This window comes from Oncorhynchus masou, chromosome 6 (assembly GCF_036934945.1).
Source record: "Oncorhynchus masou masou isolate Uvic2021 chromosome 6, UVic_Omas_1.1, whole genome shotgun sequence".
Taxonomy (NCBI): Eukaryota; Metazoa; Chordata; class Actinopteri; order Salmoniformes; family Salmonidae; genus Oncorhynchus; species Oncorhynchus masou.
In genome coordinates, this window is record NC_088217.1 from 79,307 (window position 1) to 96,681 (window position 17,375).

Below are 17,375 nucleotides of genomic sequence, written 5' to 3' on the forward strand. Positions count from 1 at the left end.
CTATAGCAACATAAATAGTCTGGTAAAACACACCCTGCTATAGCAACATAAATAGTCTGGTAAAACACAACCTAATATAGCAACATAAATAGTCTGGTAAAACACACCCTGCTATAGCAACAAAACAGTAGTCTGGTAAAACACACCCTGCTACAGCAACATAAATAGTCTGGTAAAACACACCCTGCTATAGTAACATAAATAGTCTGGTAAAACACACCCTGCTATAGCAACATAAATAGTCTGGTAAAACACACCCTGCTATAGCAACATAAATTGTCTGGTAAAACACACTCTGCTATAACAACGTAACTGTAGTCTGTTGAAACACACCCTGCTATAGCAACATAACTGTAGTCTGGTAAAACACACCCTGCTACAGCAACATAAATAGTCTGGTAAAACACACCCTGCTACAGCAACATAAATAGTCTGGTAAAACACACCCTGCTATAGCAACGTAACTGTAGTCTGGTAAAACACACCCTGCTATAGCAACATAAATTGTCTGGTAAAACACACCCTGCTATAGCAACGAAAATGTAGTCTGGTAAATTCCACCCTGCTATAGCAACATAACTGTAGTCTGGTAAATCCCACCCTGCTATAGCAACGTAACTATAGTCTGGTAAAACACACCCTGCTATAGCAACATAAATAGTCTGGTAAAACACACCCTGCTATGGCAACATAAATAGTCTGGTAAAACACACCCTGCTATAGCAACATAAATAGTCTGGTAAAACACACACTGCTATAGCAACTTAACTGTTGTCTGGTAAAACACACCCTGCTATAGCAACGTAACTGTAGCCTGGTAAAACACACCCTGCTATAGCAACGTAACTGTAGCCTGGTAAAACACACCCTGCTATAGCAACGTAACTGTAGCCTGGTAAAACACACCCTGCTATAGCAACGTAACTGTAGTCTGGTAAAACACACACTGCTACAGCAACATAAATAGTCTGGTAAAACACACCCTGCTATATTAATATAAATAGTCTGGTAAAACACACCCTACTATAGCAACAAATAGTCTGGTAAAACACACCCTGCTATATTAACATAAATAGTCTGGTAAATCCCACCCTGCTATAGCAACGTAACTGTAGTCTGGTAAAACACACCCTGCTACAGCAAAGTAACTAGTCTGGTAAAACACACCCTGCTATAGCAACGTAACTGTAGTCTGGTAAAACACACCCTGCTATAGAAACATAAATAGTCTGGTAAAACACACCCTGCTATAGCAACGTAACTGTAGTCTGGTAAAACACACCCTGCTACAGCAAAGTAACTAGTCTGGTAAAACACACCCTGCTATAGCAATGTAACTGTAGTCTGGTAAAACACACCCTGCTATAGCAACATAAATAGTCTGGTAAATCCCACCCTGCTATAGCAACGTAACTGTAGTCTGGTAAAACACACCCTGCTACAGCAAAGTAACTAGTCTGGTAAAACACACCCTGCTATAGCAATGTAACTGTAGTCTGGTAAAACACACCCTGCTATAGCAACATAAATAGTCTGGTAAAACACACCCTGCTATAGCAACGTAACTGTAGTCTGGTAAATCACACCCTGCTACAACAATGTAACTGTAGTCTGGTAAATCACACCCTGCTATAGCAACGTCACTGTAGTCTGGTAAATCACACCCTGCTATAGCAACGTAACTGTAGTCTGGTAAATCACACCCTGCTATAGCAAAGTAACTAGTCTGGTAAAACACACCCTGCTATAGCAACATAAATAGTCTGGTAAAACTCACCCTGCTATAGCAACATAAATTGTCTGGTAAAACACACCCTGCTTTAACAACGTAACTGTAGTCTGGTAAAACACACCCTGCTATAGCAACATAAATAGTCTGGTAAAACACACCCTGCTACAGCAAAGTAACTAGTCTGGTAAAACACAACCTGATATAGCAATGTACCTGTAGTCTGGTAAAACACACCCTGCTATAGCAACGTAAATAGTCTGGTAAAACACACCCTGCTATAGCAACATAACTAGTCTGGTAAATCACACCCTGCTATAGCAACATAAATAGTCTGGTAAAACACACCCTGCTATAGCAAAGTAACTCGTCTGGTAAAACACAAGCTAATATAGCAACGTAACTGTAGTCTGGTAAAACACACCCTGCTATAGCAACGTAACTGTAGTCTAGTAAAACACACCCTGCTATAACGTAGCTAGTCTGGTAAAACGTACCCTGCTAGAACTTCTTACGGCTAGGCCCCTTTTTTCTCCACTTCCTGTCTGAATGACGTGCCCAACGTTACCTGCCTGTAGCTCAGGCCCTGAAGCCAGAATATGCATATAATTGGTTCCATTGGAAAGAAAACACTTTGAAGTTTGTAGAAATATTAATATAATGTAGGAGAATATAACACAATAGATATGGTAGGGGAAAATCCAAAGAATAACAATGTAACTAGTCCGGTAAAAAAAACACCCCCTGCTATTACAATGTAACTGTGGTCTGGGAAATGGCTAGATTAAGACAGTGCTGTCAGCATCAATGAGATGTTGTGGTTCCACTGAAGGACTCCTTCCTGTAGGAATGAGGTGTACACCACAGACTCCACACACCACAATATAGACTACACACTACAAAATAGACTACATACGGCAGACGACACACTACAGACTACAAACTACAGATGACACTTTACACTGCAGACTGTACACAACACACTACAGATTGCCTACAGACGACACACTTCACACTACGGACTACTACCTACAGATTACACAATAGACAACATACTAGAGACTACACAATAGACTACATATTACAAATCACTCATTATATACCACATATGGTAGACTCCACACTGTAGACTACACACTAAACTACACACTAAATGCTCCACACTATAGACTACACACTACATATTACACACAGAAGACTAACGATTACACACTATAAACTACACAAAAGACGACATACATTTACATTACATTTAAGTCATTTAGCAGACGCTCTTATCCAGAGCGACTTACAAATTGATGAATTCACCTTCTGACATCCAGTGGAACAGCCACTTTACAATAGTGCATCTAAATCATTTAAGGGGGGGGTGAGAAGGATTACTTATCCTATCCTAGGTATTCCTTGAAGAGGTGGGGTTTCAGGTGTCGCCGGAAGGTGGTGATTGACTCCGCTGTCCTGGCGTCGTGAGGGAGTTTGTTCCACCATTGGGGGGCCAGAGCAGCGAACAGTTTTGACTGGGCTGAGCGGGAACTGTACTTCCTCAGTGGTAGGGAGGCGAGCAGGCCAGAGGTGGATGAACGCAGTGCCCTTGTTTGGGTGTAGGGCCTGATCAGAGCCTGGAGGTACTGCGGTGCCGTTCCCCTCACAGCTCCGTAGGCAAGCACCATGGTCTTGTAGCGGATGCGAGCTTCAACTGGAAGCCAGTGGAGAGAGCGGAGGAGCGGGGTGACGTGAGAGAACTTGGGAAGGTTGAACACCAGACGGGCTGCGGCGTTCTGGATGAGTTGTAGGGGTTTAATGGCACAGGCAGGGAGCCCAGCCAACAGCGAGTTGCAGTAATCCAGACGGGAGATGACAAGTGCCTGGATTAGGACCTGCGCCGCTTCCTGTGTGAGGCAGGGTCGTACTCTGCGGATGTTGTAGAGCATGAACCTACAGGAACGGGCCACCGCCATGATGTTGGTTGAGAACGACAGGGTGTTGTCCAGGATCACGCCAAGGTTCTTAGCGCTCTGGGAGGAGGACACAATGGAGTTGTCAACCGTGATGGCGAGATCATGGAACGGGCAGTCCTTCCCCGGGAGGAAGAGCAGCTCCGTCTTGCCGAGGTTCAGCTTGAGGTGGTGATCCGTCATCCACACTGATATGTCTGCCAGACATGCAGAGATGCGATTCGCCACCTGGTCATCAGAAGGGGGAAAGGAGAAGATTAATTGTGTGTCGTCTGCATAGCAATGATAGGAGAGACCATGTGAGGTTATGACAGAGCCAAGTGACTTGGTGTATAGCGAGAATAGGAGAGGGCCTAGAACAGAGCCCTGGGGGACACCAGTGGTGAGAGCGCGTGGCGAGGAGACAGATTCTCGCCACGCCACCTGGTAGGAGCGACCTGTCAGGTAGGACGCAATCCAAGCGTGGGCCGCACCGGAGATGCCCAACTCGGAGAGGGTGGAGAGGAGGATCTGATGGTTCACAGTATCGAAGGCAGCCGATAGGTCTAGAAGGATGAGAGCAGAGGAGAGAGAGTTAGCTTTAGCAGTGCGGAGCGCCTCCGTGATACAGAGAAGAGCTGTCTCAGTTGAATGACTAGTCTTGAAACCTGACTGATTTGGATCAAGAAGGTCATTCGGAGAGAGATAGCGGGAGAGCTGGCCAAGGACGGCACGTTCAAGAGTACTACCCAGGACATACTACCCAAGACTACAGATTTCACATTACACAATAGACTACACATTACCACTATAGACTACACACTAGACTACAGACTAAACAATATTGACTACAAACTATAGGCGACACAATATAGACTACACACTTCATAGTACAGATTACACACTTGACCACACAATGCACAATATAGACTACGGACTACAGACAACACAGGACCGTCTACACATTACATACTACACATTACGGACTTCATACTTCTAACACACTACACAATATACTACACATTACAACTACAGACTACACATTAACATTAGACTACAGACTAAACACTATAGACTACACAATATACTACACACTACAGACATGACACTACATAATATAGACTACATACTACACAGCACCGACTACGCATGATACTACACATTACGGTCTTCACACTACACATCAGAATTCTAACTACACACTACATACTGCACACCATAGACTACAGACTACACACTGTAGACTACACATTACCACTACATACTGCACACCATAAACTACAGACTACACACTACTCGTTAGACTATAGATTACACACTACTCATTAGACTATACACTACAGACTACTCATTAGACGAAATACTACAGACTATACACTGCCGACTATACATTACAGAAAACCCACTACAGAACACAGACATTTACATTTAAGTCATTTAGCAGACGCTCTTATCCAGAGCGACTTACAAATTGGTGAATTCACCTTCTGACATCCAGTGGAACAGCCACTTTACAATAGTGCATCTAAATCATTAAGGGGGGGGGTGAGAAGGATTACTTATCCTATCCTAGGTATTCCTTGAAGAGGTGGGGTTTCAGGTGTCTCCGGAAGGTGGTGATTGACTCCGCTGTCCTGGCGTCGTGAGGGAGTTTGACTATACATTACAGACTTCACATTACACACTTCACACTATAGACTACGGACTACACACTTCAGACTAGACACTACATAATATAGACTAGACTAAAGACTACAGATTATACTACACAGTACCGACTACTCATTATGGTCTTCACACTACACATATCACACTTCTAACTACAGACGACACATTGTAGTCAATAGTGGGCAGTCTGTAGTGGCAAACTACACACTACAGACTACTCACTCCACTACACACTACAGACTACTCACTCCACTACACACTAGACTACACATTAGACTTCACACTACACACAAGACACTATAGACTACATACTTCACACTGTAGACTACACAAATACATGACAGACTACACACTACTAACTACACAGTTCACACTACAGACGAAACAGTACAGACTACACACTAAAGAATAGACTACAATTTGACTTGTCTACACACTAGACTACACACTGCAGATAACACACTACTGACTACACGCTATATAATATGTACTGCACAGTACAAACTACACAGTGCAGACTACTGACCACAGACTACATTCTGCATATCACATAGTTCACACTGAACACAACAGTCTACAAACTAAGCAATACAGACCACAAACTACAGACTGCACGCAACAGACTACACACAACAGACTACACACTACAGACTGCACGCTACAGACTGCACGCTACAGACTGCACGCTACAGACTGCACGCTACAGACTGCACGCTACAGACTGCACGCTACAGACTGCACGCTACAGACTGCACGCTACAGACTGCACGCTACAGACTGCACGCTACAGACTGCACGCTACAGACGGCTAGCTACAGACGGCTAGCTACAGACGGCTAGCTACAGACGGCTAGCTACAGACTGCATGCTACAGACTACACACAACAGACTACACACAACAGACGGCTAACTACAGATTGCACGCTACAGACTGCACGCTACAGACTGCACGCTACAGACTGCACGCTACAGACTGCACGCTACAGACTGCACGCTACAGACTGCACGCTACAGACTACACACAACAGACTGCTAACTACGGACGGCTAACTACGGACGGCACACTACGGACGGCACGCTACGGACCGCACGTTACGGACGGCACGCCACGGACTGCACGCCACGGACTGCACGCCACGGACTGCACGCCACGGACTGCACGCCACAGACTGCACGCCACAGACGGCACGCCACAGACGGCACGCCACAGACGGCACGCCACAGACGGCACGCCACAGACGGCACGCCACAGACGGCACGCCACAGACGGCACGCCACGCCACAGACTGCACGCCACAGACTGCACGCCACAGACTGCACGCCACAGACTGCACGCCACAGACTGCACGCCACAGACTGCACGCTACAGACTGCACGCTACAGACTGCACACTACAGACTGCACACTACAGACGGCACAGTACATTTTACATACTACACACTTCACAAAATGGACTACAAACGACATCACACACTATAGACTATACACAACACATTACTACACACTACAGACTTCACACTGGACTACGGACTACACACTACACACTACAGACTACCCAGCAAACGGAAACATTCCCAGAAAATTTGCTAAGATTCCCATTACGTTTTAGTTAGGAATTGATCTAACATTAGGATAATGGATATTTTTTAGCAAATGTTTTAAATGAAATATCCATGTTTTCCTAAAATGCACCAAATTGTTGTGCACAACATCTGTTACAGCCACCACAGAATATTCCCTAAAAGTTTTCTTTAGGTTTCCATGTAAAGAACAGACTAACTGTGTTCTGGGAATGTTCTTGCAACATCAGGTGAATGTTTTAAATAAACATTGTATAATCATCAGCACAACTGGACAGTTTTTGAGTTCTGAGAACTTTTGCTGAAACGAATGGTTTTCGGCTGTATTTAACTAACTGTTTTAGTTCTAATGGCCAAATGTAAAATCCTCTTCCTAAGTCTGTATAAAGGAATCCATGTAAAATATATTACGCTTGTATCCAGTGCCTTCGGAAAATATTTAGACCCCTTGACTTTTTCCACATTTAATGTTACAGCCTTGTCCTAAAATTGATTAAATTGTTTTTTCCCCCCTGATCAATAAACACACACACACACACACACACAATGCCCCATAATGACAAGGCAAAAACAGTTTTTTTAGAAGTGTATGCTAATTTATTTAAAATAAACTGAAATATCATATTTACATAAGTATTCAGACCGTTTACTCTGTACTTTGTTGAAGCACCTTTGGCAGCGATTACAGCCTTGAGTCGTCTTGGGTATGATGCTACAAGCTTGGCACACCTGCATTTGGGGAGTTTCTCCCCTGCAGATCCTCTCAAGCTCTGTAAGGTTGGATAGGGAGCATGGCTGCACAGCTATTTTCAGGTCTCTCCAGAGATGTTTGATTGGGTTCAAGTCTGGGCTCTGACTGGGCCACTCAAGAACATTGAGACTTGTCCCGAAGCCACTCCTGCATTGTTATTGCCTGTGTGCTTAGGGTCCTTGTCTTGTTGGAAGGTGAACCTTTGCCCCAGTCTGATGTACTGAGCGCTCTGGAGCTGGTTTTCATCAAGGATCACTCTGTACCTTGCTCTGTTCATCTTTGCCTCGATCCTGACTAGTCTCCCTGTCCCTGCCTCTGAAAAACATCCCCACAGCATGGTGCTGCCACCGCCATGGTTCACCGTAGGGATGGTGCCAGCTTTTCTCTAGACGTGACGCTTGGCATTCAGGCCAAAGAGTTCAATCTTGGTTTCATCAGACCAGAGAATCTTGTTCCTCATGGTCTGAGAATCCTTTAGGTGCCTTTTGGCAAAGTCCAAACGTGCTGTCATGTGCCTTTTACTGAAGAGTGGCTTCTGTCTGGCCACTCTACCATAAAGGCCTGTTTGGTGGAGTGCTGCAGAGATGGTTGTCCTTCTGGAAGGTTCTCCCATCTCCACAGTGGAACTCTAGAGCTCTGTCAGAGTGACCATCGGGTTCTTGGTCACCTCCCTGTCCAAGGCCCTTCTCCCCAGATTGCTCGGTTTGGATAGGCGGCCAGCTATAGGAAGAGTCTTGGTTGTGCCAAACTTCTTCCTTTTGTAGAATGATGGAGGCCACTGTGGGGACCTTCAATGCTGCAGAAATTGTTTTGGTACCCTTCCCCAGATCTGTGCCTCGACACAATCCTGTGTCGGCGCTCTACGGACATTTCCTTCAACCTCATGTCAACTGTGGGACCTTATATAGACCGGTGTGTGCCTTGCCAAATCATGTCCAATCAATTGAATTTACCACGTGGACTCCAATCCTATTGTAGAAACATCAAGGATGATCAATGGAAACAGGATGCACCGGAGCTCAATTTCGTAGCAAAGGGAGTGAATACTTCATCGCAAATTTCCCATAGCAAAGGGTCTGTAAATAAGGTATCTGTTTTATATTTAATAAATTACCAACATTTCTAAAAACCTGTTTTCACTTTGTCGTTATGGGATATTGTTTGTACATTGCTGAGGACATTTTTTAAAATGTTAAAATAAGGCTGTAAAGTAGCACGGAAAAAGTCAAGGGGTCTGAACTTTCCGAAGGCACTGTATTTTCTCCCTACTAATGGATCTAGGCTTTACGGGACACATGTCTCCTGGGTGTCCATGGGCATGAGGCCTCTGGTTGAGACCAGGCTGGGACAGAAAAACAGTGTCTCCATCTGATGATGACTGTTGCAAAACTTGGCCTCCAGGGAGTCATTCGGGGCCTTTAGATGGTCTGGGGAGTTTCTCTCTCTCTCTCTCTCAGCAGCTCCCCCCCTCTCGTGTGTGTGTATCAAGGCTTTGCCAATCAGAGCAAAAGTCCATCCGCATTAAAACCCTGTTTACCAGATAGTGAATAGAATAGATGTCCATTGGACTGCTGGACGGAAACCTGTGTTAATCTATTAATAATAGTTACTTGCCTAGTGAATCCAGAACAGAACCTTTCTATAGTGCAGTTGGCTTCTCTCCTCCTTTCCCTGTTTGGAACAATGTGCCAGTTACCGTAAGCTGAAGTGGACTCCCGTTAACTTCTGTTGTCCACATTCCACCCATTCAGTATGAAGGAAACAATAAGTAATTTGAAGGAGGATGTTTTTACCATGGTTTTATTCTGGAAGTCATTGATAGTTATTTCGACCCATTTTAGTTTATCCTCTAACTACTGATTTTATAATGCTGTCCTATTAATATACATGGCATACTTGGCATAGACACTCTTATTGGTCTATTTTAAAAATGCCCTGAACACCTTTTAAAGTGTTTTACTGTTAGGACAGTGTTGAGGTGATATATATGTACTGTTACATTTCAACTCAACACTGTCATATGGACTGTTAGATTTCATCTCAACACTGGCCAATAATAATAATAATTTAAACTGAACAAAAATATAAACATGTAAAGTGTTGGTCCCATATTTCATGAGCTGAAATAAAAGATCACCGAAAAGTTCCATATGCAAAAAAACCTTTTCTCTCATTTTGTGCACAAATTTGTTTACATCCCTGTTGGTGAGCATTTCTTCTTTGCCAAGATAATCCATCACACAACACAATGCCGCAGATGTCTCAAGTTTTGAAGGAGCTTGCAATTGGCATGATGACTGCAGAGCTGTTGGCAGAGAATTTAATGTTAATTTATCTACCATAAACAGCCTCCAACATCGTTTTAGAGAATTTGGCCCAACTGGCCTCACTATCGCAGACTGTGTAACAATGCCAGCCCAGGACCTCCACATCCGGCTTTTTTCACCTGAGAACAGCCACCCGGACAGCTGATGAAACGGAGGTGTATTTCTGTTTCTAATGGGGGGAAACTAATTCTGATTGGCTGGGCCTGGCTCCCCAGTTGACGGGCCTGGCTCCCAAGTGGGTGGGCCTATGCCCTCCCAGGGACACCCATGGCTGTGTCCCTGCCCAGTCCTGTGAAATCCATAGATTAGGGCCTAATATGAACTGTAACTCAGTAAAATAATTGAAATTGTTTCATGTTGCATTTTTTAAAAGTATATAGATGTCCACAGTGCTTTATATAATTTCAAAGCGCTTCCAAAGAAAAAAACAAACCAACCAATATATCATCATGAGTAAGCAAACTATAACTAGGCTTCTCATGATGATGTATTGGTTGAGCTAGCCAACTATAGCTAGGCTACTCATGATGATGTATTGGTTGAGCTAGCCAACTATAGCTAGGCTACTCATGATGATATTTGGTTGACTTAGCCAACTATAGCTAGGCTACTCATGATGATGTATTGGTTGACTTAGCCAACTATAGCTAGGCTACTCATGATGATGTATTGGTTGAGCTAGCCAACTATAGCTAGGCTACTCATGATGATGTATTGGTTGACTTAGCCAACTATAGCTCGGCTACTCATGATGTTGTATTGGTTGAGCTAGCCAACTATAGCTAGGCTACTCATGATGATGTATTGGTTGAGCTAGCCAACTATAGCTAGGCTACTCATGATGATGTATTGGTTGACTTAGCCAACTATAGCTCGGCTACTCATGATGTTGTATTGGTTGAGCTAGCCAACTATAGCTAGGCTACTCATGATGATGTATTGGTTGACTTAGCCAACTATAGCTCGGCTACTCATGATGATGTATTGGTTGAGCTAGCCAACTATAGCTAGGCTACTCATGATGATGTATTGGTTGAGCTAGCCAACTATAGCTAGGCTACTCATGATGATGTATTGGTTGAGCTAGCCAACTATAGCTAGGCTACTCATGATGATGTATTGGTTGACGTAGCCAACTATAGCTAGGCTACTCATGATGATGTATTGGTTGACGTAGCCAACTATAGCTAGGCTACTCATGATGATGTATTGGTTGACGTAGCCAACTATAGCTAGGCTACTCATGATGATGTATTGGTTGAGCTAGCCAACTATAGCTAGGCTACTTGTGATGATGTATTGGTTGACGTAGCCAACTATAGCTAGGCTACTCATGATGATGTAGTGGTTAAGCTAGTTAGCCAACTATAGCTAGGCTACTCATGATCAAATCAAATTTATTTATACAGTACCTTGCGAAAGTATTCGGCCCCCTTGAACTTTGCGACCTTTTGCCACATTTCAGGCTTCAAACATAAAGATATAAAGAAATGGCTGTTTTTGCAAGGAGGAATGGGAAAAAAATTCAGTCTCTCGATGTGCAAAACTGATAGAGACATACCCCAAGCGACTTGCAGCTACAAAGTATTAACTTAAGGGGGCTGAATAATTTTGCACGCCCAATTTTTCAGTTTTGGATTTGTTAAAAAAGTTTGAAATATCCAATAAATGTCGTTCCACTTCATGATTGTGTCCCACTTGTTGTTGATTCTTCACAAAAAAAATAGTTTTATATCTTTATGTTTGAAGCCTGAAATGTGGCAAAAGGTCGCAAAGTTCAAGGGGGCCGAATACTTTCGCAAGGCACTGTATCGCCCTTCGTACATCAGCTGATATCTCAAAGTGCTGTACAGAAACCCAGCCTAAACCCCCAAACAGCAAGCAATGCAGGTGTAGAAGCACGGTGGCTAGGAAAAACTCCCTAGAAAGGCCAAAACCTAGGAAGAAACCTAGAGAGGAACCAGGCTATGTGGGGTGGCCACTCCTCTTCTGGCTGTGCCGGGTGGAGATTATAACAGAACATGGCCAAGATGTTCAAATGTTCATAAATGACCAGCATGGTCCAATAATAATAAGGCAGAACAGTTGAAACTGGAGCAGCAGCACGGCCAGGTGGACTGGAGACAGCAAGGAGTCATCATGTCAGGTAGTCCTGAGGCATGGGTTGGGGCTCAGGTCCTCTGAGAGAGAGAGAGAGAGAGAGAGAGAGAACACTTAAATTCACACAGGACACCGAATAGGACAGGAGTAGTACTCCAGATATAACAAACTGACCCTAGCCCCCCGACACATAAACTACTGCAGCATAAATACTGGAGGCTGAGACAGGAGGGGACAGGAAACACTGTGGCCCCATCAGAGGACACCCCCGGACAGGGCCAAACAGGAAGGATATAACCCCACCCACTTTGCCAAAGCAGAGCCCCCACACCACTAGAGGGATATCTTCAACCACCAACTTACCATCCTGAGACAAGGATGAGTATAGCCCACAAAGAACTCCACCACGGCACAACCCAAGGGGGGGGGCGCCAACCCAGACAGGATGATCACATCAGTGACTCAACCCACTCAGATGACGCACCCCTCCAAGGGACGGTGTGAGAGAGCCCCAGTAAGCCAGTGACTCAGCCCCTGTAATAGGGTTAGAGGCAGCGAATCCCAGTAGAAAGAGGGGAACCGGCCAGGCAGAGACAGCAAGGGCGGTTCGTTGCTCCAGAGCCTTTCCGTTCACCTTCCCACTCCAGGGCCAGACTACACTCAATCATATGACCCACTGAAGAGATGAGCTTATATAGATTTTCTGGATTTTGTTTTGCAGGTTATCAAATACTTGTTCTCCCCACTGTGTGTGTGTGTGTATGTGTGTATGTATATGTATATATAAACAAACATTTGGGGGGGTGATTAGTGATCTATTAATGTATACATTTACAATTTATCTGTATTAACAAACTTCATTCATGCTGCTCCTTCTGTGGTTAAGTGAATGCTCTTACCACTGTCTCCCCCAAGCATCTTCCACCGGTGGTTTGGCTTACTGCCCTGCTTACTGCTTGTATCCACAGCTATAACTTGTGAGTTGGTGATCTCCTGCTCGTTTAGGTCCCGTGTGGCTCAGTTGGTAGAGCATGGCACTTGCAATGCCAGGGTTGTTGGTTTGATTCACACGGAGGACCAGTATGTGGTGGAAGTACGAAAATGTATGCACGGTAAGTCGCTCTGGATAAGAGTGTCTGCTAAATTACAATAAATGTATCAAAGTGACGTCAGAATCCATACAGTGAATAAGTCCTCTGCCTTCTCTCTGTTTATCAATCAAGCTGTGTGTGTTTGCAATTTCACTGGTGGAGCTAGTTTTCAGGATGGGGGGTGTGGATAGTGTTTGGGAACTCATTTTAGCTCACAATAAGCTTGCAGCATGGCTAATACTAGACAAAAAAAATTCTGCCAAGCTCAATGTGGAAGAGGAATATGTATCAACACAACACTCCATGAACTACTGGGTCAACACCAACAGTTCTTTAGAGATGTGAATACGTATCAACACTACACTCCATTAACTACTCACTCCACAAAAAGAAGTCCAGGCCAAGAAACTCAAACTGGACTCAAACTCATTGAGATGGAGCGGGCGCATAGGAATTGCACGTTCTTCCCGATGGACGGCCCAGATCTATAGATTCTCAGTAGAGCCAAATGCCTGAAGGGAGCCAAAATCACCTCAAAAGGAACTGCTGCCACGACTAATTGAAGAAGGAAAGACATCACATACCTGAAGTATGATCAGCTGGTCCCCCCCCCCCCCCATCTCCTAGGCGTATGACAAGTGACTCCACTATAGTCCACTGATTTGACACACACCCATACTTACACACACACACATTTACTCTACTTTGTACGTGTTTCACCTAACCTCATGACCAAAAACACACATTGCTCTAAGTGTCATAATCTTCTGAATTCTTCAAATCAAAGGTTTTTGGTCACATACACTCGCATTAACATCTGCTAACCATGTGTAACGAAATGCTTGTGCTTCTAATTCCGACCGTGCAGTAATATCTAAGAATTTCACAACAACTATGATGTGTTGTGCAGACATCACTACCCTCTGGAGAGCCTTACGGTTGTGGGCGGAGCAGTTGCCGTACCAGGCGGTGATACAGCCCGACAGAATGCTCTCGATTGTGTATCTGTAAAGGTTTGTAAGTGTTTTTGACGAGACAAATTTCCTCAGCCTCATGTTTCCAGTCGCTTTGACCTGATTAAAAGCAGTGGTTTGCGCTCTCAGTTTTGAGCGAATGCTGCCATCAATCCACGGTTTCTGGTTGGAAGGTTTTAATAGTCACCGTGGGTACAACATCACCAATGCACTTGCTAATAAACTCGTTCACTGAATCAGCGTATGCATCAATGTTGTTGTCCGGATGTTATCCGGAACATATCCCAGTCCACGTGATCGAAGCAATCTTGAAACATGGAGTCAGATTGGTCGGCGTTGAACAGACCTGAGCACGGGCATTTCCTGTTTTAGTTTCTGTCTGGGAGCAACAAAATGGAGTTGTGGTCGAAGGAGGGGGATGGAGGGCTTTGTATGGGTCGTGGAAGTTAGAGTAGCAATGATCCAGAATTTTGCTAGCCCGGGTCACTAATTCTGATAAAATTTAGGGTGCTTTGTTTTCAGATTAGCCTTGTTAAAATCCCCAGCTACAATAAATGCTGCCTCAGGATATGTGGTTTCCAGTTTACATAGAGTCCAATGAAGTTCTTTCAGGTCCGTTGAGGTGTCTGCTTGGGGATGGATGTACACGACTGTGATTATAATCGAGGAGAATTCTCTTGGTAGATAATGCGGTCGGCATTTAATTGTAAGGAATTCTAGGTCAGGTTAACAAAAGGACTTTGAGTTCCTGTAGGTTGTTATGATAACACAACTCGTTAATCATAAGGCATACACCCCCGCCCTTCTTCTTACCAGATAGATGTTTGTTTGTTGGCGCAATGCGTGAAGAAACCGGGTGCTTATAAAAAGAGAATGTTACAATCTCTGTCTCTCCGGAAGGCAACCCTTGCTCGAATTTTGTCTACTTTGTTGTCAAGAGACTGGACATTGGCGAGTAGTATACTCGGGAGTGGTGAGCGACGTACCCATCTACGGAGCCAGACCAGAAGACCGCACCATCTGCGGCGCTGTTGTTTTGGGTCGCCTACTGGAATCTGATTCATTGTCTTGGGTGGTGGACCAAACAGAGGATCTGCTTCCCGAAAGTCGTATTCCTGGTCAGTTGACGTCGCTCTTATAGCCAACAGGTCCTCCCAGCTGTATGTAATAAGACTAAAGATTTCCTGGGGTAACAGTATAAGAAATAATACATAAAAAAAACAAAATACTGCATAGTTTCCTAAGAACTCGAAGCGTGGCGACCAGCTCTGTCGGCGCCATCCTGAAGCAATCAGGATGGTGTTATGTGGACTGTGTCAATGTTCATTCTATAGCAAGTGCACCCCTATTGATAAAACTAACTAACTAAATGTATGGTTGTATTGGACATGCACTTCTATTTTTCCGCTCCACTCTGGATGATTCCAAAAGTGTATATCTCTCTTAGTTGGGCAGGATTTCAACTCTAATAACATGGTCTTTAACCCATTTGATATTAATGAAGCCAAAAATAAATATCATTATTGTTGATACAGATAAAAAATCCTGAGATTTACCAGAGATGAGTTGATCACTTGTGATTACTATAATAAGCAATTTAACAACCTGTATAGCATTTTATCTAAGTCCAAGACAAGTTGATTTTCTACCTTTTCATTTGAATGTTCAGTCTTCCTAAAAATCATGACCACCTTGTTCATTATCGGTCTTCTCTCCGTCATGAATGTTCCATTGATGCCCTTCCAGAAACATGGTTGACTGAAGTGACAACCACGCGTATAATGCTGTTCACCACTGTAGAACATCAAGTGAGGGTTCATTTTAGTTCATAAATGTTTTCAATTCTTTGTAATAGAGGACCTCATTGATGTTGAATCTCTTTTCATAGAAATTCCCTCCTGCTCATTTATTGGTGGTTAAAAAGTGGTAATTGGATCCGTCTATCGCCACCCTATCCTGACATTGGTAGTTTCTTTGATATCCTTGCATCAACCTTGGATTTGCCCCCGTTGGAGCTGGTATAGCACGATTCAATCTTTGACCTGTATTGACCCTTTGCCTGTTTGATGGTTTGTCAGAGGGCATAGCGGGTTCTCTTTTTAAGCGTCCAGGTTAGTCCCGTTCCTTGATAGCTGCTACTCTGCCCTTTAGCTCAGTGCGGATGTTGCCTGTAATCCATAGCTACCGTTTGAGGTACGTACACACGGTCACTGTGGGGACGACGTCATCGATGCACTTATTTATGAAGCCAGTGACTGATGTGGTGTACCTCTCAATGCCATTGGAAGATTCCCGGAACATATTCCAGTCTGTGCTAGCAAAACAGTCCTGTAGCTTAGCATCTGTGTCCTCTGACCACTTCCTTATTGAGCGAGTCACTGGTACTTCCTGCTCTAGCTTGTAAGCAGGAATCAGGAGGATAGTTTTTTGGTCAGATTTTCCAAATGAAGGGTGGGGGGGAGCTTTGTACACATCTCTGTGTGTGGAGTAAAGGTGGTTAAGAGTTTTTCTTCTCTAGTTGCACATTTAACATTTGTTTAATTTAACTAGGCAAGTCAGTTAAGAACAAATTCTTATTTACAATGACAGCCTAGGAACAGTGGGTCAACTGCCTTGTTCAGGGGCAGAATGACAGATTTTTACCTTGTCAGCTTGGGGATTTGATCTAGCAACCTTTTTGGTACCGGCCCAACGCTCTAAGCACTAGGCTACCTGCTGCCCCAAATGTGCTGGTAGAAATTAAGTTTCCCTGCATTAAAGACCCAGCCACTCTGGATGAGCATTTTCCTGTTTGCTTAAGGCCCTATACAGCTCGTTGAGTGCCATCTTAGTGCCAGCATCTGTTTGTGGTGGGAAACAAACAGCTACGATAAAAACTCTTGGTATATAGTGCATCAGCTGTTATTTACAAATAGACACAGAACCCCACCCCTTGTCTTACCGGAGGAAGCTGTTCTATCTTGCCGATGGATGTTATCCATGTCGTTGTTCAGCCACAACTCGGTGAAACATAAGATATTACAGTTTTTAATGTCCCGTTGGTAGGATATCCTTGATCGGAGCTCATCCATTTTGTTATCCAATGATTTCAAGTTGGCTAATAGGACTGATGGCAGAGGGATTTACTCACTCGCCTTCAAATTCTCAGAAGGCAGCCTGACCTTCGTCCCCTTTTATTTTTTTAAATCGCTGTTCTGATGTCAATAACTTATTTTCGGTCA

The 17,375-nt window shown here is 44.0% G+C and overlaps 1 protein-coding gene across 4 annotated transcripts in view; it reads left to right on the forward strand.

The window, feature by feature from the left end:
* The window catches only part of pparg (peroxisome proliferator-activated receptor gamma), a 108,460-nt gene that overhangs the window by 25,075 nt on the left and 66,010 nt on the right, over positions 1 to 17,375 (forward strand). Inside the window, exon 1 of one of the 4 annotated variants that reach the window (XM_064967354.1) lies at positions 13,147 to 13,201. The exons of the other annotated variants lie outside the window; for them this stretch is intronic. Coding sequence (XP_064823426.1) covers positions 13,195 to 13,201 — 7 coding nt within the window. The 5' untranslated portion in view covers positions 13,147 to 13,194. Of the gene's footprint in view, positions 1 to 13,146; positions 13,202 to 17,375 lie in introns of those variants that run through there. 4 annotated transcript variants of the gene reach the window in all.